Source organism: Acanthochromis polyacanthus, chromosome 21, assembly GCF_021347895.1.
Source record: "Acanthochromis polyacanthus isolate Apoly-LR-REF ecotype Palm Island chromosome 21, KAUST_Apoly_ChrSc, whole genome shotgun sequence".
Taxonomy (NCBI): domain Eukaryota; kingdom Metazoa; phylum Chordata; class Actinopteri; family Pomacentridae; genus Acanthochromis; species Acanthochromis polyacanthus.
The window spans coordinates 31,676,284-31,702,884 of record NC_067133.1 but is presented as its reverse complement, the minus strand read 5'-3'; the positions used below and the strand labels follow the sequence as shown (position 1 = coordinate 31,702,884).

General features: G+C 39.9%; 1 protein-coding gene across 1 annotated transcript in view; it reads left to right on the top strand.

The window, feature by feature from the left end:
* LOC127531560 (nuclear GTPase SLIP-GC-like) overlaps positions 1 to 26,269 on the top strand; it is a 124,514-nt gene extending 98,245 nt beyond the window's left edge. Inside the window, exons 3-13 of the mRNA XM_051941174.1 lie at positions 2,349 to 2,442; positions 18,498 to 18,585; positions 18,899 to 19,020; positions 22,508 to 22,681; positions 22,762 to 22,919; positions 23,042 to 23,159; positions 23,331 to 23,439; positions 24,754 to 24,884; positions 25,210 to 25,291; positions 25,403 to 25,498; positions 25,574 to 26,269. Coding sequence (XP_051797134.1) covers positions 2,349 to 2,442; positions 18,498 to 18,585; positions 18,899 to 19,020; positions 22,508 to 22,681; positions 22,762 to 22,919; positions 23,042 to 23,159; positions 23,331 to 23,439; positions 24,754 to 24,884; positions 25,210 to 25,291; positions 25,403 to 25,488 — 1,162 coding nt within the window. The 3' untranslated portion in view covers positions 25,489 to 25,498; positions 25,574 to 26,269. The remainder of the gene's footprint in view (positions 1 to 2,348; positions 2,443 to 18,497; positions 18,586 to 18,898; positions 19,021 to 22,507; positions 22,682 to 22,761; positions 22,920 to 23,041; positions 23,160 to 23,330; positions 23,440 to 24,753; positions 24,885 to 25,209; positions 25,292 to 25,402; positions 25,499 to 25,573) is intronic.
* The last annotated feature ends 332 nt before the right edge of the window (positions 26,270 to 26,601 follow it).

Sequence of the window (26,601 nt, the reverse complement as noted above, 5' to 3'; positions counted from 1 at the left end):
GACACGGTCATAGGCCTTCTCCAGATCCACAAAACACATGTAGACTGGCAGGTCATCCTCCTATGACCACCTCAGCAGCTCCGCAAGGGAAAAGAGCTGGTTCGCTGTTCCACTACCGGGACGGAATCCGCATTGCTCCTCCTGAATCCGAGGTTCGACTATCAGTTGGATCCTCCCTTCCAGCACTCGAGAGTAAACTTTCCCGGGGAGGCTGAGAAGTGTGATACTGCGGTAGTTGGTACACACTCTCCGGTCCCCCTTTTTGAAAATAGGGACCACCACCCCGGTCTGCCACTCCACAGGTACTGTACCCGATGCCCAAGCGACATTGCATAGACGTGTCAACCAAGACAGTCCAACAATGTCCAGAGCCTTCAGCATCTCAGGGCAAATCTCGTCCACACCTGGCGCCTTGCAATCGAACTCACTTTCCAAAAAATTTGATTAGCCACAGTTAGTTCATGATTTAACAAGGGGGACAGTTACTTTTTCACACAGGGCCAGCTAGGTTTGGATAGTTTTTTTCCCTTAAAACATTAAATCATCATTTTAAATCTGCAGTTTGTGTTTACTTTGGCTATTTTTGTCTGATGCATAGATTTGTTTGATGATCTTAAACATTTTAGCGGGTAAGATATTTTAAAATATAATATATGTACCGAGAATGGGCAAATACTTTTTCATGGCACTGTATATTTCCCAAATGACTCAATTAACTCATTTTGATTCTTAACAGGACTAAAATCCAGGATCTGGAGACGGACAAGAGGGAACTGATCGGTGTCTTTGGTAAAACTGGGGCTGGAAAGAGCTCTTTGATAAACGCCATCCTTGGAGAGAAGGGTCTGTTGCCCTCTGGAAGTGTCAGTGCCTGTACCTCAGTCATGATTAAAGTGGAGGCAAACATACCCAGCTCAAAGTACGAAGCAGACATCGAGTTCATTACACCTGAGGTAAAACCAGATGTGAATATCAAAAATACCGTTCCTGTTTATGCTACATGTGACTTAGGAAAACAAAGATATAATTATTATTTGTTTTATAGGAGTGGAAAGATGAGTTGTGGTCAATGTATCAGTTTCTTGGAGATAAAGCACATCAGGATGATGATGATGATGGTGATGATGATAATGAAGATTATCGTGACATTACTGAAAAGCTGTCAGCGCTGTATGGAGATGAATGGAAACACAAAAACCCTCAAATGCTCATGGACAACAAATATTTCAGAGAAATTCCAGACTTTCTCCAGTCCAAGAAGAAGACTTTGACATGTGAATCAGTAAGATACAAAAGATTTACGACTTCATGGAAAGAATTATTGCCATCAGTCTGATAGTGTGAAATGTTTTAATTTGCTTTTGCAAAAAAGCAAAAATAAGTCTCCAAGAACCCCAACATTTCTGACAGAAGCTGAAGGCAACTCTGGAACTGGTTGTGTCAAACTGCATGTGTCTACACTCAGAAAGATAATGTACAAAATGGAAGTTGTGCCACAACATTAGAGCAAAGTGTGGTGAACAAGGATGAATAACGTCTGAAAGAGGGCATTTCTACTATAAAGGGACCAAGATTAACTTGTGAGGACAGGAGTGTGCTTACTTTCCCTCAGAATATTTGATCTGTTAATATTTTTATTGAATAAATGAAAATGGTTTAACTTTCAGTGAATAATGAATTGCCCTATATGACCTAACTTTGTATTTATTGCAGGCCAAAGAGCTATCTGCAAGATTAATCAGATACACAAGAAGTGCCTCCAGTGACGGAGACAGCAAAGAAGTAATGAGGTGTTTTTGGCCACTGGTGAAGTGTGTGACTGTCAAGGTGCCAAATAATGATCTTCTCCAACACGTCACACTGGTGGACCTTCCTGGAAACGGAGACCGGAACAAGAGCAGAGACAAAATGTGGAAAGGGGTAATTCATCCTCATGTACTGCTGTTAATTTAACATTACTGTGTTATATGAAAGCTGTGATGGCATCTTTTTACAAAACAATTAACATGCTATTAAACCCTTTAGATTGTTGGAGATTGTTCTACTGTGTGGATCGTGACTGAAATCAATCGAGCAGCATCAGAAAAAGAACCCTGGGAGATCTTGACGAGTACCTGCAGCCTCATGGGAAACGGTGACCAGTGTCAGCAAATTCACTTTATCTGCACCAAGTCTGATGTTATTGAAGATTCAGATGATCAGTAAGTGAATTAAGATGCTCAAAGTGCACCGTTAAATAAAACATCCAAATCAGACATTGATGCATGTGGTGGCCAAGAGCTCAACCATAGCAAATACAAGCAAATGGATCCATATAATACTGTCACATCACATGTCTTTTCTCATAGTTCAGCAGCTGATGTTCATGCTCGCATATTTCAAAGAAACATGAAAGTCAAGGAAGTAGTGAGGAAAGAATTCCACAAACTAAACAAAGTTAAGGTGAGTTTTGCAGACTGACAAGGAAATTTAAGATTGTTTATGACTGTAAGCATGCCTTTAATCCCATTTTCTGTAGAAACACTTCCAAGATGACAGCCTCAAGGTGTTCACAGTGAGCTCCAAAGAGTTCCTGAAAAGAAAACATCTAAATCCAGAGGACACTGGTAGGTGAAGTCTCCAGATGTGAATAATTTGTAGGTAACAGGAAACGTGTTGCTCAAATCCATGTTTTGTTTTAGTGTACTTTAACTGCTTTCATTTAAACAAGACTAACTAAATGGAATTTTGAAATTTTAATGCATGTAATCAAAAAGCCCTGTGATAGACTGCTACCTGTCCAGGTATCCCCTGCTTTCACCCTAAATCAGCTTGGATAGACTCCAGTGTCCTTGTGACCCTAATGAGGGTTTAGTCTTGTATAGATGATGTATGGATGCAATCTAAGAATTTACCAAAAAAATGCTTTTTTTCTGATAGAAATACCCAAACTACAGGATTATTTGCAAGATCTCAATGACTGTCACTCAGAGACGTTAAACTATGTGTCTGGAGCTTATGGGATTCTCTCTTTGATGCACGGGGCCAACTGTGGAGAAGTGGTAAGATTATTAATGCAAACCTTTTTCAAAGGGTTTGGTTGCTAAAATATGAACTTTAAAGAATATTATTCATTGCAAATGAATACATTTAAGTGCAAATAACTCAGTTTAAGTAAAAACTTTGCAAACCTGGGCGTGGCAAGTCGAGCATCAGCCCTTAGGCAAGGTCCTTAATGCTGTAAGTCTTACCTCAGATGTTAACAGCACAATAATTATAAGAGACACGCCGGCTCAGATGACGCCCGTGGTAACAAGGTCCACATCAGATGTCAGGGAATCAGGGCAGCCTGATGATAAGTGGACCAATGAACAAGACATTCATGGACTGCGGCAGGAAATATGACACTGTTGAAATGCTATTGTATAAGCAGTCCCAGTGATAAAGGATACATGCAGAGAATGGGGGACCTATGGATACTTGTATGCCTAACATCTAAGCTATACGGTCTGTAGGAGCAGATTTGGAATTATTGTAATTATAGTGGTGTCAGTACTCGCAATTGATTGTCAATTTTGCCTTTAAAAGGTAGGAACCTTTGTGGCTAGGTAGAGTTTCCAGCCGGAAGGGACAAATCAGTTTTTGACTGCAGAATGCTGTATTTGGAATGCTGTACACGGAATGCTGAACCGTGAAAGACAACTTATGAATGGGAGCTTGTGCACTTTGGAGTTTTTTGGAAAGCCAATAAAGACACTGTGTGGAAGGCAAGTTAAAACAAGTTGGACATTCATTTATTAGTACGGTTATTAAGCGCGTCAATTACGTTTTTATGATTCCCGATTGGGCGCTCTCAGTGGCTTAAAGCTTTGGCTTAGCCCCTTTAACACGGTCCTCAAAAAGTATTGGAACAGTGAGGCCAATTCCTTTATTTTTCCTGTAGACAGAAAACATTTGGATTTGACATCGAACAATAATGAGACAAAAGATCAACATTTCAGCTTTTATTTCCAGGTATTTACATCTGGATCTGATAAACAACTGAGAAGACAGCATTATTTGTAATGGAATTCCAAATTTTTATGTGAGCAAAAGTATTAGAACACATGATTGAAAGGTGTGTTTAGTTGCCCCGGTGTGTCCAATTATAGTGATTATTCAGACAATGCATAGCGACCAATGTGGTCAATGAGCCTGTGTAGACTGGATCTATAGATAGAGGTGTAACCAACATTTAAAACCAGAGAGCTGTCTATGCATGAAATACAAGCAATTGTGAAGCTGAGAAGGGATGAAAAATCAGTCAGAGCTGTTGAACAAACATCGACCAAAGCCAGTGCAACCATTTGGAATGTCCTGTAGAAGACAGAAACCACTGGTGTGCTACGTAAAAGATGAGGAACAAGTACACCAAGGAAAACAGCAGCAGTTGATGAAGAAACATTGTGAGAGCTGTAAAGAAAGAATCTAAGACAACTGTAATGACATTGGCAATAACCTCCAGAGGGCAGGAATGAAGGTATTACGGTCTACTGTTCACAGAAGACTTCACGAAAAAAGTACAGTGGCTACACCAGAAGATGCAAACCACTCATTAGCAAGAAGAGTAGAAAGATCAGGCTTGAATTTATCGAGATGAGCCTCAAAAATTCTGGGGCAAAGTCTGATGGACTGATGAGCCAAAGATAATCATTTACCAAAGTGATGGAAACGCTAAAGTTTGGAGAAAGAAAAGATGTGCTCATGATCCCAAACATACAAGCTCATCTGTGAAACACAGTGGAGGTAAAGTCATGGCTTGGGCTGCATGGCTTCTTCTGGGACAGACTCAATCTTCACTGATGATGGAACACATGATGGCAGCAGCAAAATGAACTCAGAAGTCTACAGAAATATTTTGTCTGAAAGTTTAAAGAAAGATGCAGAAAACTGATTGGGAGATCAAGGTAATGACCCAAAACACACCAGAGGAGTTCATCGGGAGCAACAAGTGGAAGGTTTTAGAATGGCCAAGTCAGTCTCCAGACTTCAACCCTATGGAGCTTCATTTGACCTGCTAAAGAGGAGACTGAAGGGAGTAACCCCCCTAAACAAATAGCTGAAAGAGTCTGCGGTGAAAGCCTGGAAAAGCATCACAAAAGAAGAATGCGAAAGTTTGGTGACGTCAGTGGGTCACAGTCTTGATGCAGTTATTGCAACTAAGTATTACGTCTTATTCAATTTCATCTATTTTAAGTCTATCTGTTCCATTACTTTTTTCTTTTGGTTTTCCATTACAAATCATGTTGTCTTCTAAGTTGCGTATCAGATGAAAATAAAATACTGAAATGTTGATCTGTTGTCTCATATTCATCGTTTGATGTCAAACTCAAATGTTTTCAGTCTACAGCAAAAATAAAGGAATTGGCCTCACTGTACCTAGACTTTCAGAAGGGAGTGTAAAAAAGAAACAACTTCTAGCTCAGTGGTTCAATGTCCATAAACATAAACTTCTATCACAACTAGAGATTGATGAGGTACAACAAAGATGCTACAGCAGGGGTGAGCCAGGATGACAGGTTAGGAGGGAGATATTATCATGACCCCATATTTTGAGATCGGGTTCCAAGCCCCAACAACCACAAGTTCATGTAACCTTAACACAAGGACAGCTGACCTTAGCCTGAAGATCATAACAAAGCTAAATACCTGGAACTACCATTCACCAAGGCTAAGAAAAGGCACCAGTAGAAAGTCTGCTGGGAGATGTGAATGCATCTCCACTCACTATCTTTACTGTGATCGTCACAAAGACAAATCGGCTGATATCCGTAACAGCAACAGTAATCGTACATACACCGATCACACATAGCATTATGACCACTGACAGGTGAAGTGAATAACATTGATTATCTCTTCATCGTGGCATCTGTTAGTGGGTTGGTTATATTAGGCAGCAAGTGAACATTTTCATATGAGCCAAGGGTCATTGATACACGTAGGGAGGAAGGCTGACCCATGTGGTCCAATCCAACAGATGAGCTACTGTTGGTCAGACTGCTGAAAAAAATTATGCTGGCTCTGATAGAAAGATGTCAGAATACACAGTGCATCGCAGTTTGTTGTGTGCCCATGTTGACCCTTGTACACCGCCAAAAGCAACGCCAATGGACATGTGATCAGCAGAACTGGACCACAGAGAAATGAAAGAAGGTGGCCTGGTCTAATGGATCACGTTTTCTTTTACATCACATGGATGGCCAGGTGTGTCACTTACTTGGGGAACACATAAAACCAAGATGCATTATGGGAAGAAGGCCAGCTGGTGGAGGCATGTGATGCTTTGGACAATGTTCTGGTGGGAAACCTTGGGTCCTGCCATCCATGTGGATGTTACTTTGACATGTACCACCTACTTAAGCATTGTTGCGAACCATGTACACTGTTTCATGGAAACGGTATTCTCTGATAGCTGTGGCCTATTTCAGTAGGATAATGCACCGTGGTACAAAGCAGCAATGGTTCAGGAATGGTCTCCAAATTCCCCAGATCGCAATCCAATCCAGCATTTGTGGGATATGCTGGACAAACAAATCTCATCCATGGAGGCTTCACATCACAACTTCCAGGACTTTGTAGATCTGTTGCTATCATCTTGGTGAACAAAATCTGAGACAGTGGAGTAGATTTCTATCTAGAATGACACTGACAGACCCACTTCAAGGCTGGTAGTCAGATAGTGTGTATATTCTGCTTTAAATAAATGCATTGTTTGTTTGTTTTTAACTTCAGGCTGGCAAAAAGGCAGAAGTGTGCAGAAAACTTGAAGAAAACATGAGGCGTGAACTCAGTAAAGTCAGAAAACCAATGGAAGAGACTTACCACATGTTTGAACAACGCCTCAAAGAAGGAGTTCAAACATCCAAAACCTCATGTGACAAAGCCTTGAAGTCCATCTTATATCCTGTATGTATTTGAATTATAGTCATATGAAAACAACTTATTTTGCACTTTATATGGACATGATGAAAGTCGTGTGTTTTCTATTTCAGAGAAACGTGTGTGGTGACACGTTTTACTGGACATTGAAGTCTGTAGTTGAGAAAGGTGGCGTCTCCAAAACAAGTAAAGGGAAACAAATAAACATCAACATGACGCTAGCTTCATATCTGATGAACAGCATTGATGAGGAATTCAGGAAGACCTTCCCGTAAGAAGTGACTGAATGAGAACACTGATGTTGACCCACTTTACAACAATAAAGAAAGCCATAGATTAACTCTGTAGTAGAAACGTTTCAATTCACGTTAATGAAACACTTCTCCTTATTTCAGAAACGAAGTCAAATGTGGACCATTCAACGGAGTCATTGATAAATTTTCACTTGACACAGATGAGCTGATTCAAAAGTATAAAGATGTCGGATTGCAACTGAACTTTCTGAAGACAGAGGTAAAGAAAAAACTAGAATCAACCTGTTCATTAGAACATTAGCAGGCAAGCAAAAGAAACATAAGAAGATCCACCAAATCAGTCTAAACACTGAAACACATTAATCTGGTGCATATTTTCTTCATATTGTGTAAAATAATGTTCATCTATTTATCATGTTCGATTTGTAAGGAAGAAAAATTCAGGCAAAACTCAACAGGACCATCCGGGAGCGTAAGAAATTCATCTACAACAGTCTGACAGAGACAATAGAGGAAATCATGGAGGAGTGCTACAAAAGTAAGGAAGAAGATCAGATATTTACAACCTGTCATTGTTTTTATATACACCGATCGGGCATAACATTCTGACTACTGACAGGTGAAGTGAATAACACTGATTATCTGTTCATCACTACACCTGTTAGTGGGTTGGATATATAAAGCAGCAAGGGAACATTTTGTCCTCAAAGGTGATATTCGAAGCAGGATCAATGGGCAAGCGTAAGGATATGTGTGAGTTTGATGAGACGACTGGGTCAGAGCATCTCCAAAACTGCAGCTCTTGTTTGAAGTTGCTGGTCTGCAGTGGTCAGGATCTATCAAAAGTGGTCCAAAGAAGGAACAGTGGGGAACCGGTGACAGGGTCATGGACGGCCAAGCCTCACTGAAGCATGGGGGGAGGAAGGCTGATCCATGTGGTCCGATCCAACAGATCAGCTACTGCTGGTCAGACTGCTGAAGAAGTTAATGCTGGTTCTGATAGAAAGCTGTCAGAATACACAGTGCATCGCAGTTTGTTGCGTATGGGGCTGCATAGCTGCAGACCAGTCAGGGTGTCCATGGTGACCCCTGTACACTCCCGAAAGACCAACAGTGGACATCAGAACTGGACCACAGAGCTATGCCAGAAGGTGGCCTGGTCTGATGGATCATGTTTTCTTTTACATCACATGAATGGCCGGGTACATGTGCATAACTGGAGAACACAAGGAACCAGGATGCACTATGGGAAGAAGGCCAGCTGGTGGAGGCATGTGATGCTTTGGACAATGTTCTGGTGGGAAACCTTGGGTCCTGCCATCCATGTGGATGTTATTTTGACATGTACCACCTACTTAAGCATTGTTGCGAACCATGTACACTCTTTCATGGAAACGGTATTCTCTGATGGCTGCTCTTTCAGCAGGATAATGCACCGTGTTACAAAGCAGCAATGTTTCAGGAATGGTTTGAAGAGCACAACAACCAGTTTCAAGTCTTGACTTGCCCTCCAAATCCCTCAGATCTCCATCCAATCCAGCATCTGTAGGATGATCTGGACAAACAAGTCTGATCCATGGAGGCTTCACATCGCAGCTTCCAGGACTTAAAGCATCTGCTGCTATCATCTTAGTGCCAGATACCACAACAGACCTTCATGGGTCTAGTGGAGTCCATGCCTCGATGAGTCAGGACTGTTTTGGCAGCAAAAGGGGGATCAACACAATATTAGGCAGGTGGTCATAATGTTACGCCTGATCGGTGTAGATATATACAGTATATAATAGATATTTTAAATACACAGTTTCATTGATTGATTCAGTTTGACAACATTTTTGTGTTTTATTGTAGAAGCAGCAGAGTTTAGAGGAAAAGGTTCACTGGAGGAAATGAGGAAAACTATTACCAAACATGTACATGAAAACATCATCATGTTTGAGGTCTCTAAAGTTGCCGTGTTGAACCACCTGGCTGACTTGATGGTTTGTCAAAATTTTAAGTATGAAATATGCTGATATTGCAAAACATGTTGTGAGTCACATCTTTCTTTACTCACAATTCATATAAAGGCTTACTCTGTGGTCAAGTGGAGAAAATGTCATTCTGAAAGATGCTTAAGCTCCTAAAAACTGCATTAATTGTCACCACTGACCAGTTCTTGTTATTAATCAAAGACAGACACATTATGGAGTTATTAGTCCGTTCATCTAGTCTGTCAGCCTCTGAGTCACATTTAAACAGTTAATTCATTAGAGATTCAGGGATCTGGCTCTGTGATATATGACACAGATTTTGATTCGTAATTAGGAGGAGATCCTGGTGAGACTGGAGAAGACCATGTGGGAATCCATTGAGATCTCACTGAAGACTGATGACAACTCAATCCCAGGTAACAGCAACATTTCAAAGTCAACTCATTGATGTAGAACTCTCAGAATCCTGTAAATAAACCGTTGATGTTCAAGAAGTCAACACATTGTTAAACATTTTGTTATTTTAGATGTTCCAACTGAACTTGAGATGGTGAAGAGATACTACGATGAACTGAAAGACAATCCAGACGGAGAAACATCACTACTGGAGTAAAACCTTGAATGTAAGTAGAACATTTTTATATTATTCATATTTACAATAGAATATAACCTGTCTGTCTGTCTGTCTGTTGTTTCAGCTTCCATCAGTGGACAGAAACATCAGAGGCCTGGTCTCCCACTGAACATCTCTGAGGATCACTGACTCGACACAGGACACTCTGGATTTGGTCTCAACCATTTTTATTAAGTTGGTTTCTATGTACTCTTTGATGCTTTGGTTTGATTTGTTCCTCGACTTTGTTTTTATGAATTTTGTGCTGAGATGTTACACATTTTCTGGAAGTTTTTTATTCATTTATTGATTCCAGTCCAGAGGAAACTAAAAAAGTAGAGAGAGATGAAATGCAAAGAGCCCTGGTTGGATTTGGACCAGCAATGTTGTGGTTTTCATCATAAAGGTACAAACCACAAAACATTTAGAATTTAAGGTTTGAACTGTTCTTTTTGATGTTATTATTTTGCATGTAATCTACACTGACTCTAAATGAATACATGTTTTTGATATGATGTCCAACACATTTAACCTTCAATCTTGAATGTAGCTCATACTGTAGGTTTGATCTGACATTGATTTGAGGTTTTTAAAAGACAGACCTTGAATTTGTACTTTTCTTTACATTCAAAGACAAACATTTACCAAATGCAAGATAACAGTTTCACGATTTACTCTGTCGTTGTGGATTTATGTCTAATCTGAACTGATTCTAAATCCAACCATGTATTTGATCTACTGTCTAATAAACCTGAGTTAAAGTGTGCATGTAGTTTATTTGTTTTTTGTAAAAGTTGCTGGAGTTCTGACATCAGTTTTATTTGCAAGATGGAAATTATTTTTGGTGAATTCTTACTTTAATCTCATGATATATTTCCTCAAACTGAGTTTTGTGAACCAAAACTACATTGTACTAAATATTTTAGTGACAAACACCACAGCTATCAGACATCCATACAGACGGTTTAACAAACATCACAGCATAAATGTTTCCGTCACTCAGAGTAATGGTTCAAACACAGTGGGATGCTTTTCTGAAGAAGTGACATCGCTGTCATTCAAAATCTTCTTGTTTTCTCATTTTGGACATGAAGAAAAAGATCTCAGCTCAGTCCTGATTCTTTTCATTTATGAAACACAAAGGGCTTCTTCAGGACTTTTCATTTCATTTTATTATTGTGCAAGGAAATAATAAATGAATGAGATGTGTGTGTGCTCTCTGAGGCATCGTGAAACAACCTTATTAACTAGAAAAGCACTCGGAGAGCGCATACCTCCGCCAGGCCATCTGTCTGTCTTTCCGTCTGTCTGTCTGTCTGTCTGTTAACAGCATAACTCAAAAGGTCATGGAAGGATTTTCACCAAAATTTTACAGGAAGTTCAGAAGAGCAAGAGTAACAATCGATTAGATTTTGGAGGTGATCCGGATCACCGTCTGGATCCAGGATTTTTTTCAGGCCATCTCTCAATGGTACAGAGTCCTTCAAAAAATCCTGGATCCAGACGGTGATCCGGATCACCTCCAAAATCTAATCGATTGTTACTCTTGCTCTTCCGAACATCCTGTAAAATTTTGGTGAAAATCCTTCCATGACTTTTTGAGTTATGCTGTTAACAGACAAACAGACAAACAGACAAACGGACAAACTCCGGTGATTACATAACCTCCTGGCGGAGGTAATTAGATGTCTGAAATTCACATTTCTGTCAGTATCGCTCATTGTTCAGATTAAAACAATCAGAAGTCAAAAACAATAAAAGTAGGATTACTGAGAGAAAAAAAAAACTTATCAGAGTTGTTCCATCAACCACTCACTGATTCTACTGCAGTAAAAACCTGTTTCAGCAAGTAGCTTCTGTTAGTTTCACCTCAGGGTAAACAGAGTGAATTCTTGCAGGAGTTTATGTGTTTGGGTGTGTACAGCGGTGAATATACCGTTGGTCTGTTGAACCATGAAATTATATAACGTGAACAGGTGATCCAGGAACAATTTCAATATTCAAATGACTCAAGCAGTAAAACAATACGACCAAAGCTTTCATCTTGGGATTACAAAACCTCCACTGAGTGTGACAGCAGGCTATCAACAGGAATATTTTGTATTCATATTTACCCTGATTTCTACACTGAAACATCCCTGTTAGAACTGAAATAACAGACATAGCCTACATTCACTGAATTCCTGTGATTAGATTGTCTCTGATGTTGAACACTGCTTGATGTGTTTAACTACCGACATCGATAAGAAGTTTTATTTTCTGCTGTGTTGGCAGAGAGGAGAGTGAGAGGTGGAGACAAACAGGACGAGTGAAATCAAACACCAGTGCAGACGTGTTGGTGCACGAAGGAACAACAAACAGACGAATTACATCTGATGGCAAAATAACATGTAGAACTCTGACCCTCCTGCTGTGCTATTCTGTACTGATAATCCTCTCAATAAGAGGCTATAGATTTGTTAGATAGAAAAACAATGTTTTTACAGTGTATACACTGCTGTTCAAACAGCCCGATCTCACGGGGATTCGTGAAACTGTCACGTAAGTTTTAGTTTCGGTTTCGTGTGCACCAACACGATTTCGTCATGTTTTTCGTGCCGCTCACCACGAAATGCGCACCAATGTATTTTAAACGGCGGACTTTTCGTGCCACTCAGAACGTATTTCAAAAGAATGTGTATATTATATTTTTAATGTAAAACCGCGGCGAATCCAACGCTATATTTTGCATGACGTCGTCCCTAAACATAACCCTAACCATAACCTAACCATAACCTAACCATAAGCTGGTGGTACACTTACCAATTTGCATAGGAATTTCAAGAATATCTGGCGGCCGGCGGCCGGCGGCCGCAAACGCGATCACACAAGCAGTATATGCCGATGGACAGCTTAGATCGTCATGAATCCGCCGGTATAAACCACTTTCAGATGTGATTACCACAGCGAAAAACATTTCGTGGTGAGCGGCACGAAAAACATGACGAAATCGTGTTGGTGCGCACGAAACCGAAACTAAAACTTACGTGACAGTTTCACGAATCCCCGTGAGACCGGGTTGGTTCAAAAGTTTGGGGTCACCCAGATAATTCCATGTTTTCCATGAAAACTCCCACTTTTATCCATGTGCTAACATAACTACAAGGGTTTTCTAACCATCAATGAGCCTTTCAGCACCATTAGCTAACACAATGTAGCATTAGAACACAGGAGTGATGGTTGCTGGAAATGTTCCTCTGTACCCCTATGGAGATATTCCATTAAAGATCAGCTGTTTACAGCTACAATAGTCATTTACCACATTAACAATGTCTACACTGGATTTATCATTCATTTAATGTGAACTTCATTGAAAAAAATACTTTTCTTTCAACAATAAGAACATTTCTAAGTGATCCAAACTTGTGAATGGTGGTGTACATGCTGAAAATCTGAGTGTGATTTTATTCTTTTCTAACCTCAGAGTCTTCAAAGCTGTTTGTTTCCTCTAAGACACAACTGAATGTCACATTTCCTTCATTTAATTATTGCTGCTCTTTGTCTTCTCTCCACTAACTCTCCTGTTTTTTTTTCAGATCCAGCCACTCCCATCAGCTCCTATTCAAATTTTCCAACCTTTTTTGATCACATGAGCCACACCTGTTTATCTGTTCTTTATTCCTGGTCAGCCTCTGACTGCAGGTTTATTCCTGCTGCCTCTCTCATAGAGTTTATTTTGTTCTGATCTGTTCCTTTTTTATAGAACTCTCCTGTTTCTCACCTCCTGTTGTTCCTGAACTGTTGCTGCTGTATTTTTTCCTCATGTCTTTGGCTGCCTGTTGCAGGTCTGTGTCTCTCTACTGACGTCGCCCTCCTGAACTCCTCACCTGCTCTGGTCTGCGTTACCTTCAATATCAGGTGAAACATTTAAGCTTCAATCACAACTCAGAGCTGATTCATCTTCCTGTATAAGCTCCATGTAAATGCAGTTAAGGGGTAATTAATCACAACACTCTGAAATGTTGAGCAGTAATGATTGATGACAACATTTTCATTTATCTTTCAGTTCCTGTTCTTGGTCATGGATGACTTTGTTTGTAACAAACTGACTGAATGGGGTCTTAGTGAGCTCATTGATAGATTTAAAGGTAAAGTATGACCATATATCATTGCTTTGTACAGTATTATTCATTATTGATGTGATCTGCCAATAATGAAACATAACATGTACTAATACAGACATAAAAATGCTGCAGCATTGTTCTGCTGGTTCTATTGTTCTCATCTGTGAGTGAACAGAAATACTGATGGTAAAACATTTGTACATTATCACACAGAACAAGCAGAGACATGAGCTTTGCTGGAGCATCTTGGAGGCTGTTAAATAAAGTTACAGTAGAAGAGAATGAAGATGCATTCAGCTCATACAGCCACTGACACATTAACAGCTGTGTCCACATGTTTCACTGCTTTATGGGATAGATTTCTGCAGCTATTTGAAGATCATCTTTATTTATGTATGACAGAGATTGAACTACATGCTCTAAAATTTCAGATGAAGGCATTGACAAGGAAAGTCTCTATTATCTTGATGATCAAGAAATTAAAAACTTGATTACAAAAACAGGGCCAAGAGTCAAATTCAAGGAAAAACTTCAGAGTTTAAAGGTAATGTTTTTTGCTTTTCTGATATTTCTGCACACTTTTGTTTGATGTCTTAAACTTCTTATACCATTATGATGGTATCTACAGAAATAAGATTTTCTCCCAGGAAATAATCATTCATAAGCATTTACTAGGATTTTCAACTCTCTTTTCATCACCAGGAAGAACAAAACACAAATCAGGAAGCAGCAGATTCTCCTGTTCCAGTAAGTTAATTACAGTTTTATTCTGATTAGACAGGATTTATTAAACAGATTCTATTTCCACTTTCTGCTCAAACTTTTCCATGACTTTACACTTGCATTAAATGATTTCTGCAGAGTCAACAGGATCGTGAAGAAGCAGCTGATTCAGTTCAGGTAAGGATGAATTTTACATGTGATGAGTGGACATGCGGATATTCTGGACTGTAGAAGTACAAAGTCGTGTAAACAGCCAGAATATTTTGTAAAGTTTCTTGATTAAATTCTGTTTAACAATCAGTTCATATTCATGTTCAGGTTTTACCATCAACAAGTTCTCAAGGTGAGATACACAGCCTCTTATTGATTATAAAATATAAAAATGATTCTCCTAAGGAGACACAGAGGACAGGAAACTAACCTAACTTCTTTTGTTTTAATCAGGGAAGAGAAAGTTGGATGTTAAAGATGAATCCAGCAAATGGAAGTCACCAAATAAACGACAACGTGGCTATGAAAGACAATCATCCAGAGGTAATTCCATTTCTTTCTGAACATTGTCAGCCAACAGCTGATTTCTGGTTAAACTTCTCTGCAAAGCAAATACTTTCTCGTTGGCTTTCTGATGTCTGAGGCACTTTGAAAAGATCTCATTTTAACAGTCAACAGCATGAATATACAGCGCTCGATTTAGACGGTCGCCAGGTCGCCATTTGCGACTAAAAAACGATTTTGGCGACCAAAAATGACAAAAAACATGCTGGTAAGGGGCCCAAATATTTTGATTTGGGCTACTGACCTCCAAATCCAAGTTTCAGGGATGGCAATTTTCCACGGATCCGCGGATTTCCGCGGATTTAATTTCAAATATGAACACTTTGTTGTCGCTGATGGTAATGTCGTTAACATCTCATGGGAGTCCGCGAGACTCCATCGGATCCAGAACCAGCCCAGAATGTGGTGGCAGAATCCAGAGGACAGCACCAACTGAGCCTGAGCACTGCGAACAGAAAGCACCAAGCCACCAGAGCTGTCATTTTTAACTTGGCGGGTCCGCCGCCTGCTCTCCCCGGTCACAGACTGCTCAGACTCCCCGGCTGGCTAGCTGTCCCCCGCTAGCTGCTCGGCTAACACCTGCCGCTCCTCGCCGCTCATCTGCCCGGGACAAACCGCACCTGTTCCGCCTGTCAACGTCCCAGTCGCCCGCTAGGAGCTCCAGACAATGCGCTGCTCATTTGTGGGTGACTTTTCACGGCCGTGGGGGGTTTTAGCGCACACTTTGCCCAGCGACCAGTGATAGCTCGGCGGCTCCAGCTAACAAGTTGACATGGAGGAGGACCTGGATCCCCCCCACCCCCACCCCCCCCCAAAAAAAAAAAAAAAAAGTAGGATTAATAAGTTGATTTTGGCTCCTAAAAATGTCTAAATTGACCTATGTTGGTGGCCCAAAAAAATGTAATTTGGGCGACCGGACCTCTCGGCCTTAAATCGATATTAAATTCATTTTGGAAGTAGCTAAAGCATGATCCACTCTGAGGCATCCTACATTTACTTTGTAGAGAAAATTCCTCTCATATTTCACATAGTTCACGACTCTGTGCAGTGATTGAATGAACTGGTTCATGCTTCTATCTAAATAGTTCTTTATTGTTACACCAACAGAATCAGTCATACTGTTTGATGTGAAAAACATCATGGGATCAGTCCTTGAAAGACTTCATCGCCAAGACAACACGAAGCTCAATGCTTTCCTGAAGTGAGTATTAAGTTTTCCTGGTCTACAGCTGACCATGAACCAGATCCACAGAGAGAACAGAGTTTACTAGAAATGACAACAGAACACCGTATGGCATCAGGACTTATCTGTAAGTAGTTAACCTTTAATTCTTACACTGAGATCAATATTTCTTTTCAGTCCTGAGAACACATTTCACAAAAGGTCAGAACAAAGAAATTATTTGCTCAGAAAAAGATCAGAAATTGCTCTATATACATGTAAAAAATGAATATCACCACCTCTAAATGAGACTTCAGCAGGCTTGTCACAGATAGATGACGTCGTCATTTAGACACACATTTTCAGTGTTTGAATATTTCCCAAATGACTCAATTAACACATTTTGATTCTTAACAGGACTGAAATCCATGATTTGGACACAGACAAAAAGGAACTGATCGGTGTCTTTGGTAAAACTGGAGCTGGAAAGAGCTCTTTGATAAACGCCATCCTTGGAGAGAAGGATCTGTTGCCCTCTAGAAGTGTCAGTGCCTGTACCTCAGTCATGATTAAAGTGGAGGCAAACATACCCAGCTCAAAGTACGAAGCAGACATCGAGTTCATTACACCTGAGGTAAAACCAGCTGTGAATATTAAAAGTACCGTTCCTGTTTATGCAACATGTGACTTAGGAAACAAAGATATAATTATTATTTGTTTTATAGGAGTGGAAAGATGAGTTGTGGTCAATGTATCAGTTTCTTGGAGATAAAGCACATCAGGATGATGATGATGATGATGATGATGATGATGATGATGATGATGATGATGGTAACGGTGACGATGAGGAAGATGATGATAATGAAGATTATCGTGACAGTAGTGAAAAGCTGTCAGCGCTGTATGGAGATGAATGGAAACACAAAAACCCTCAAATGCTCATGGACAACAAACATTTCAGAAAAATTCCAGACTTTCTCCAGTCCAAGAAGAAGACTTTGACGTGTGAATCAGTAAGATACAAAAGATTTACTACTTCATAGAAAGAATAATTGCCATCAGTCTGATCGTGTGAAATGTTTTTATTTGCTTTTGCAAAAAAGCAAAAATAAGTCTCCAAGAACCCCAACATTTCTGACATAAGCTGAAGGCAACTCTGGAACTGGTGGTGTCAAACTGCATGTGTCTACACTCAGAAAGATAATGTACGAAATGGTGGACAAGAATGAATAAAGTCTAAAAGAGGGCATTTCTACTATAAAGGGACCAAGATTAACTTGTGAGGACAGGAGTGTGCTTACTTTCCCTCAGAATATTTGATCCGTTAATATTTTTGTTGAATAAATGAAAATGGTTTAACTTTCAGTGAATAATGAATTGTCCTATATGACCTAACTTTGTATTTATTGCAGGCCAAAGAGCTATCTGCAAGATTAGTCAGATACACAAGAAGTGCCTCCAGTGACGGAGACAGCAAAGAAGTAATGAGGTGTTTCTGGCCACTGGTGAAGTGTGTGACTGTCAAGGTGCCAAATAATGATCTTCTCCAACACGTCACACTGGTGGACCTTCCTGGAAACGGAGACCGGAACAAGAGCAGAGACAAAATGTGGAAAGGGGTAATTCATCCTCATGTACTGCTGTTAATTTAACAGTACTGTGTTTTATGAAACCTGTGATGGCATCTTTTTACAAAACAATTAACATGCTATTAAACCCTTTAGATTGTTGGAGATTGTTCTACTGTGTGGATCGTGACTGAAATCAATCGAGCAGCAGCAGAAAAAGAACCCTGGGAGATCTTGATGAGTACCTGCAGCCTCATGGGAAACGGTGGCCAGTGTCAGCAAATTCACTTTATCTGCACCAAGTCTGATGTTATTGAAGATTCAGATGATCAGTAAGTGAATTAAGATGCTCAAAGTGGACCGTTAAATAAAACATCCAAATCAGACATTGATGCATGTGGTGGCCAAGAGCTCAACCATAGCAAATACAAGCAAATGGATCCATATAATACTGTCACATCACATGTCTTTTCTCATAGTTCAGCAGCTGATGTTCATGCTTGCATATTTCAAAGAAACATGAAAGTCAAGGAAGTAGTGAGGAAAGAATTCCACAAACTAAACAAAGTTAAGGTGAGTTTTGCAGACTGACAAAGAATTTTAAGATTGTTTATGAATGCAAGCACGCCTTTAATCCCATTTTCTGTAGAAACACTTCCAAGATGACAGCCTCGAGGTGTTCACAGTGAGCTCCAAAGAGTTCCTGAAAAGAAAACATCTAAATCCAGAGGACACAGGTAGGTGAAGTCTCCAGATGAGAATAATTTGTAGGTAACAGGAAACGTGTTGCTCAAATCCATGTTTTGTTTTAGTGTACTTTAACTGCTTTCATTTAAACAAGACTAACTAAATGGAATTTTGAAATTTTAATGCATGTAATCAAAAAGCCCTGTGATAGACTGCTACCTGTCCAGGTGTCCCCTGCCTTCACTCTAAATCAGCTGGGAGAGACTCCAGTGTCCATGAGACCCTAATGAAGGTTTATTCTTGTATAGATGATGTATGGATGCAATCTAAGAATTTACCAAAAAAATGCTTTTTTTCTGATAGAAATACCCAAACTACAGGATTATTTGCAAGATCTCAATGACTGTCACTCAGAGACGTTAAACTATGTGTCTGGAGCTTATGGGATTCTCTCTTTGATGCACGGGGCCAACTGTGGAGAAGTGGTAAGATTATTAATGCAAACCTTTTTCAAAGGGTTTGGTTGTTAAAATATGAACTTTAAAGAATATTATTCATTGCAAATGAATACATTTAAGTGCAAATAACTCAGTTTAAGTAAAAACTTTGCAAACCTGGGCGTGGCAAGTCGAGCATCAGCCCTTAGGCAAGGTCCTTAATGCTGTAAGTCTTACCTCAGAATTTAACAGCACAATAATTATAAGAGACACGCCGGCTCAGATGATGCCCGTGGTAACAAGGTTCACATCAGATGTCAGGGAATCAGGGCAGCCTGATGATAAGTGGACCAATGAACAAGACATTCATGGACTAAGCAGTCCCAGTGATAAAGGATACATGCAGAGAATGGGGGACCTATAGACACTTGGAAGCCTAACATCTAAGCTATACGGTCCTCAAAAAGTATTGGAACAGTGAGGTCAATTCCTTTATTTTTCCTGTAGACAGAAAACATTTGGATTTGACATCGAACAATAATGAGACAAAAGATCAACATTTCAGCTTTTATTTCCAGGTATTTACATCTGGATCTGATACACAACTGAGAAGACAGCATTACTTGTAATGGAATGCCAAATTTTTATGTGAGCAAAAGTATTAGAACACATGATTGAAAGGTGTGTTTAGTTGCCCCGGTGTGTCCAATTATATTGATTATTCAGACAATGCATAGGGACCAATGTGGTCAATGAGCCTGTGCAGACTGGATCTATAGATAGAGGTGTAACCAACATTTAAAACCAGAGAGCTGTCTATGCATGAAATACAAGCAACTGTGAAGCTGAGAAGGGATGGAAAATCAGTCAGAGCTGTTGAACAAACATTGGCCAAAGCCAGTGCAACCATTTGGAATGTCCTGAAGAAGACAGAAACCACTGGTGTGCTACGTAAAAGATGAGGAACAAGTACACCAAGGAAAACAGCAGCAGTTGATGAAGAAACATTGTGAGAGCTGTAAAGAAAGAATCTAAGACAACTGTAACAGTAATGACATCGGCAACAACTTCCAGAGGGCAGGAATGAAGGTATTACGGTCTACTGTTCACAGAAGACTTCACGAAAAAAGTACAGAGGCTACACCAGAAGATGCAAACCACTCATTAGCAAGAAGAGTAGGAAGACCAGGCTTGAATTTATAGAGATGAGCCTCAAAAATTCTGGGGCAAAGTCTGATGGACTGATGAGCCAAAGATAATCCTTTACCAAAGTGATGGAAACGCTAAAGTTTGGAGAAAGAAAAGATGTGCTCATGATCCCAAACATACAAGCTCATCTGTGAAACACAGTGGAGGTAAAGTCATGGCTTGGGCTGCATGGCTTCTTCTGGGACAGACTCAATCTTCACTGATGATGGAACACATGATGGCAGCAGCAAAATGAACTCAGAAGTCTACAGAAATATTTTGTCTGAAAGTTTAAAGAAAGATGCAGAAAACTGATTGGGAGATCAAGGTAATGACCCAAAACACACCAGAGGAGTTCATCGGGAGCAACAAGTGGAAGGTTTTAGAATGGCCAAGTCAATCTCCAGACTTCAACCCTATGGAGCTTCATTTGACCTGCTAAAGAGGAGACTGAAGGGAGTAACCTCCCTAAACAAATAGCTGAAAGAGTCTGCGGTGAAAGCCTGGAAAAGCATCACAAAAGAAGAATGCGAAAGTTTGGTGATGTCAGTGGGTCACAGTCTTGATGCAGTTATTGCAACTAAGTATTACGTCTTATTCAATTTAATCTATTTTAAGTCTATCTGTTCCAATACTTTTTCTTTTGGTTTTCCATTACAAATCATGCTGTCTTCTAAGTTGTGTATCAGATGAAAATAAAATACTGAAATGTTGATCTGTTGTCTCATATTCATCGTTTGATGTCAAACTCAAATGTTTTCAGTCTACAGCAAAAACAAAGGAATTGGCCTCACTGTACCTAGACTTTCAGAAGGTAGTGTAAAAAAGAAACAACTTCTAGCTCAGTGGTTCAATGTCCATAAACATAAACTTCTATCACAACTGGAGATTGATGAGGTACAACAAAGATGCTACAGCAGGGGTGAGCCAGGATGACAGGTTAGGAGGGAGATATTATCATGACCCCATATTTTGAGATTGGGTTCCAAGCCCCAACAACCACAAGTTCATGTAACCTTAACACAAGGACAGCTGACCTTAGCCTGAAGATCATAACGAAGCTAAATACCTGGAACTACCATTCACCAAGGCTAAGAAAAGGCACCAGTAGAAAGTCTGCTGGGAGATGTGAATGCATCTCCACTCACTATCTTTACTGTGACCGTCACTAAGACAAATCGGCTGATATCCGTAACAGCAACAGTAATCGTACATACACCGATCACACATAGCATTATGACCACTGACAGGTGAAGTGAATAACATTGATTATCTCTTCATCATGGCATCTGTTAGTGGGTTGGTTATATTACGCAGCAAGTGAACATTTTGTCCTCAAAGTTGATGTGTCAGAAGCAGAAAATATCAGCAGTGTAAGGACTGGGCCAGATTGACAAGGGCAAAACTGTGATGGCAAGATGACTGGGTCAGAGCATCTCCAAAACTGCAGCTCTTGTGGTCTTACAGTGGTCAGGATCTATCAAAAGTGGTCCAAGGAAGGAACAGTGATGAACCGATGACAAGGTCATATGAGCCAAGGGTCACTGATACACGTAGGGAGGAAGGCTGACCCATGTGGTCCAATCCAACAGATGAGCTACTGTTGGTCAGACTGCTGAAAAAAATTATGCTGGCTCTGACAGAAAGATGTCAGAATACACAGTGCATCGCAGTTTGTTGTGTGCCCATGTTGACCCTTGTACACCGCCAAAAGCAACGCCAATGGACATGTGATCATCAGAACTGGACCACAGAGAAATGAAAGAATGTGGCCTGGTCTGATGGATCATGTTTTCTTTTACATCACATGGATGGCCAGGTGTGTCACTTACCTGGGGAACACATGAAACCAAGATGCATTATGGGAAGAAGGCCAGCTGGTGGAGGCATGTGATGCTTTGGACAATGTTCTGGTGGGAAAACTTGGGTCCTGCCATCCATGTGGATGTTACTTTGACATGTACCACCTACTTAAGCATTGTTGCGAACCATCTACACTGTTTCATGGAAACGGTATTCTCTGATAGCTGTGGCCTATTTCAGTAGGATAATGCACCGTGGTACAAAGCAGCAATGGTTCAGGAATGGTCTCCAAATTCCCCAGATCGCAATCCAATCCAGCATCTGTGGGATGTGCTGGACAAACAAGTCTGATCCATGGAGGCTTCACATCACAACTTCCAGGACTTTGCAGATCTGCTGCTATCATCTTGGTGAACAAAATCTTAGACAGTGGAGTAGATTTCTATCTAGAATGACACTGACAGACCCACTTCAAGGCAGGTGGTCAGATAGTGTGTATATTCTGCTTTAAATAAATGCATTGTTTGTTTGTTTTTAACTTCAGGCTGGCAAAAAGGCAGAAGTGTGCAGAGACCTTGAAGAAAACATGAGGCGTGAACTCAGTAAAGTCAGAAAACCAATGGAAGAGACTTACCACATGTTTGAACAACGCCTCAAAGAAGGAGTTCAAACATCCAAAACCTCATGTGACAAAGCCTTGAAGTCCATCTTATATCCTGTATGTATCTGAATTATATGAAAACAGCTTATTTTGCACTTTATATGGACATGATCAAAGTCGTGTGTTTTCTATTTCAGAGAAAGACGCATGGTAACACGTTTCACAGGACGTTGAAGTCTGTAGTTGAGAAGGGTGGCGTCCACAAAACAAATAAAGGGAAACAAATAAACATCAACATGACGCTAGCTTCATATCTGACCAACAGCATTGATGAGGAATTCAGGAAGACCTTCCCGTAAGAAGTGACTGAATGAGAACACCGATGCTGACCCATTTTACAACAATAAAGAAAGCCATAAATGAACTGTAGTAGAAACTTTTCAATACACATTAATGAAACACTTCTCCTTATTTCAGAAACGAAGTCAAATGTGGACCATTCAACGGAGTCATTGATAAATTTTCACTTGATACAGATGAGCTGATTCAAAAGTACAAAGATGTTGGATTGCAACTGAACTTTCTGAAGACAGAGGTAAAGATAAAACTAGAATCAACCTGTTCATTAGAACATTAGCAGGCAAGCAAGAGAAACATAAGAAGATCCACCAAATCAGTCTAAACACTGAAACACATTAATCTGGTTCATATTTTCTTCATATTGTGTAAAATAATGTTCATCTATTTATCATGTTCGATTTGTAAGGAAGAAAAAATTCAGGCAAAACTCAACAGGATCATCCGGAAGCGTAAGAAATTCATCTACAACAGTCTGACAGAGACAATAGAGGAAATCATGGAGGAGTGCTACAAAAGTAAGGAAGAAGATCAGATATTTACAACCTGTCATTGTTTTTATATACACCGATCGGGCATAACATTCTGACTACTGACAGGTGAAGTGAATAACACTGATTATCTGTTCATCACTACACCTGTTAGTGGGTTGGATTTATAAAGCAGCAAGGGAACATTTTGTCCTCAAAGGTGATGTTCGAAGCAGGATCAATGCTCAAGCGTAAGGATATGTGTGAGTTTGATGAGACGACTGGGTCAGAGCATCTCCAAAACTGCAGCTCTTGTGGGAAGTTGCTGGTCTGCAGTGGTCAGGATCTATCAAAAGTGGTCCAAAGAAGGAACACTGGTGAACCGGTGACAGGGTCATGGACGGCCAAGACTCACTGAAGCTTGGGGGGAGGAAGGCTGATCCATGTGGTCCGATCCAACAGATCAGCTACTGTTGGTCAGACTGCTGAAGAAGTTAATGCTGGTTCTGATAGAAAGCTGTCAGAATACACAGTGCATCACAGTTTGTTGCGTATGGAGCTGCATAGCTGCAGACCAGTCAGGGTGTCCATGGTGAACCCTGTACACCACCGAAAGACCAATAGTGGACAACAGAACTGGACCACAGAGCTATGCCAGAAGGTGGCCTGGTCTGATGGATCATGTTTTCTTTTACATCACATGAATGGCCGGGTGCATGTGCATAACTGGAGAACACATAGAACCAGGATGCACTATGGGAAGAAGGCCAGCTGGTGGAGGCATGTGATGCTTTGGACAATGTTCTGGTGGGAAACCTTGGGTCCTGCCATCCATGTGGATGTTATTTTGACATGTACCACCTACTTAAGCATTGTTGCGAACCATGTACACTCTTTCATGGAAACGGTATTCTCTGATGGCTGCTCTTTCAGCAGGATAATGCACCGTGTTACAAAGCAGCAATGGTTCAGGAATGGTTTGAAGAGCACAACAACCAGTTTGAAGTCTTGACTTGTCCTCCAAATCCCTCAGATCTCCATCCAATCCAGCATCTGTAGGATGATCTGGACAAACAAGTCTGATCCATGGAGGCTTCACATCGCAGCTTCCAGGACTTAAAGCATCTGCTGCTATCATCTTAGTGCCAGATACCACAACAGACCTTCATGGGTCTAGTGGAGTCCATGCCTCGATGAGTCAGGACTGTTCTGGCAGCAAAAGGGGGGATCAACACAATATTAGGCAGGTGGTCATAATGTTATGCCTGATCAGTGTAGATATATACAGTATATAATATATATTTTAAATACACAGTTTCATTGATTGATTCAGTTTGACAACATTTTTGTGTTTTATTGTAGAAGCAGCAGAGTTTAGAGGAAAAGGTTCACTGGAGGAAATGAGGAAAACTATTACCAAACATGTACATGAAAACATCATCATGTTTGAGGTCTCTAAAGTTGCCGTGTTGAACCACCTGGCTGACTTGATGGTTTGTCAAATTTTTAAATATGAAATATGCTGATATTGCAAAACATGTTGTGAGTCACATCTTTCTTTACTCACAATTCATATAAAGGCTTACTCTGTGGTCAAGTGGAGAAAACATTATTCTGAAAGGTGCTAAAGCTCCTAAAAACTGCATTAATTGTCACCACTGACCAGTTCTTGTTATTAATCAAAGACAGACACATTATGGAGTTATTAGTCCGTTCATCTAGTCTGTCAGCCTCTGAGTCACATTTAAACAGTTAATTCATTAGAGATTCAGGGATCTGACTCTGTGATATGTGACACAGATTTTGATTCGTAATTAGGAGGAGATCCTGGTGAGACTGGAGAAGACCATGTGGGAATCCATTGAGATCTCACTGAAGACAGATGACAACTCAATCCCAGGTAACAGGAACATTTCAAAGTCAACTCAATGATGTAGAACCCTAAGAATCCTGTAAATAAACCATCGATGTTCAAGAAGTCAGCACATTCTTAAATATTTTGTTATTTTAGATGTTCCAACTGAACTTGAGATGGTGAAGAGATACTACGATGAACTGAAAGACAATCCAGACGGAGAAACATCACTACTGGAGTAAAACCTTGAATGTAAGTATCACGTTTTTATATTATTCATATTTATAATAGAATATAACCTGTCTGTCTGTCTGGTTGTTGTTTCAGCTTCCATCAGTGGACAGAAACATCAGAGGCCTGGTCTCCCACTGAACATCTCTGAGGATCACTGACTCAACACAGGACACTCTGGATTTGGTCTCAACCATTTTTATTAAGTTGGTTTCTATGTACTCTTTGATGCTTTGGTTTGATTTGTTCCTCGACTTTGTTTTTATGAATTTTGTGCTGAGAGATTACAGATTTTCTTTTGAAGTTTTATTTCATTTATTGATTCCAGTCCAGAGGCAACTAAAAAAGTAGAGAGAGATGAAATGCAAGGAGCCCTGGTTGGATTTGGACCAGTGATGTTGTGGTTTTCATCATAAAGGTACAAACCACAAAACATTTAGATTTTAAGGTTTGAACTGTTCTTTTTGATGTTAATGTTGTTTTATTTTGCATATAATCTACACTGACTCTAAATGAATAGATGTTTTTGATATGATGTCCAACACATTTAACCTTCAATCTTGAATATAGCTCATACTGTAGGTTTGATCTGACATTGATTTGAGGCTTTTAAAAGACAGACCTTGAATTTGTACTTTTCTTTTACATTCAAGGACAAATATTTACCAAATGCAAGATAATAGTCTCATGATTTACTCCATCGTTGTGGTTTCATGTCTGATCTGAACTGATTCTAAATCCAATCATGTATTTGATGTGATCTACTGTCTAATAAACCTGAGTTAAAGTGTGTATGTAGTTTATTTCTTTTATGTAAAAGTTGCTGGAGTTCTCTGACATCAGTTTTATTTGAAAGATGGAAATTATTTTTGGTGAATTCTTACTTTAATCTCATGATATTTTTCCTCAGTCTATGTTTTCTGACACTAAACTAAACTCTAAGATATTGAACACTGGTGTTGTTGGATTAGATAATGTTCTCATAGTGAAAATAGTTGTACTGATTAATTTTTGACATCAACACAAGCAGGTTTTGTTGCATTTAAATAGAAGTGTGAGATTTTAAGGCTAATAAATACAGCAGTTTTCAAACCAGCATAATCAGCATCGCTTGAAATATACCA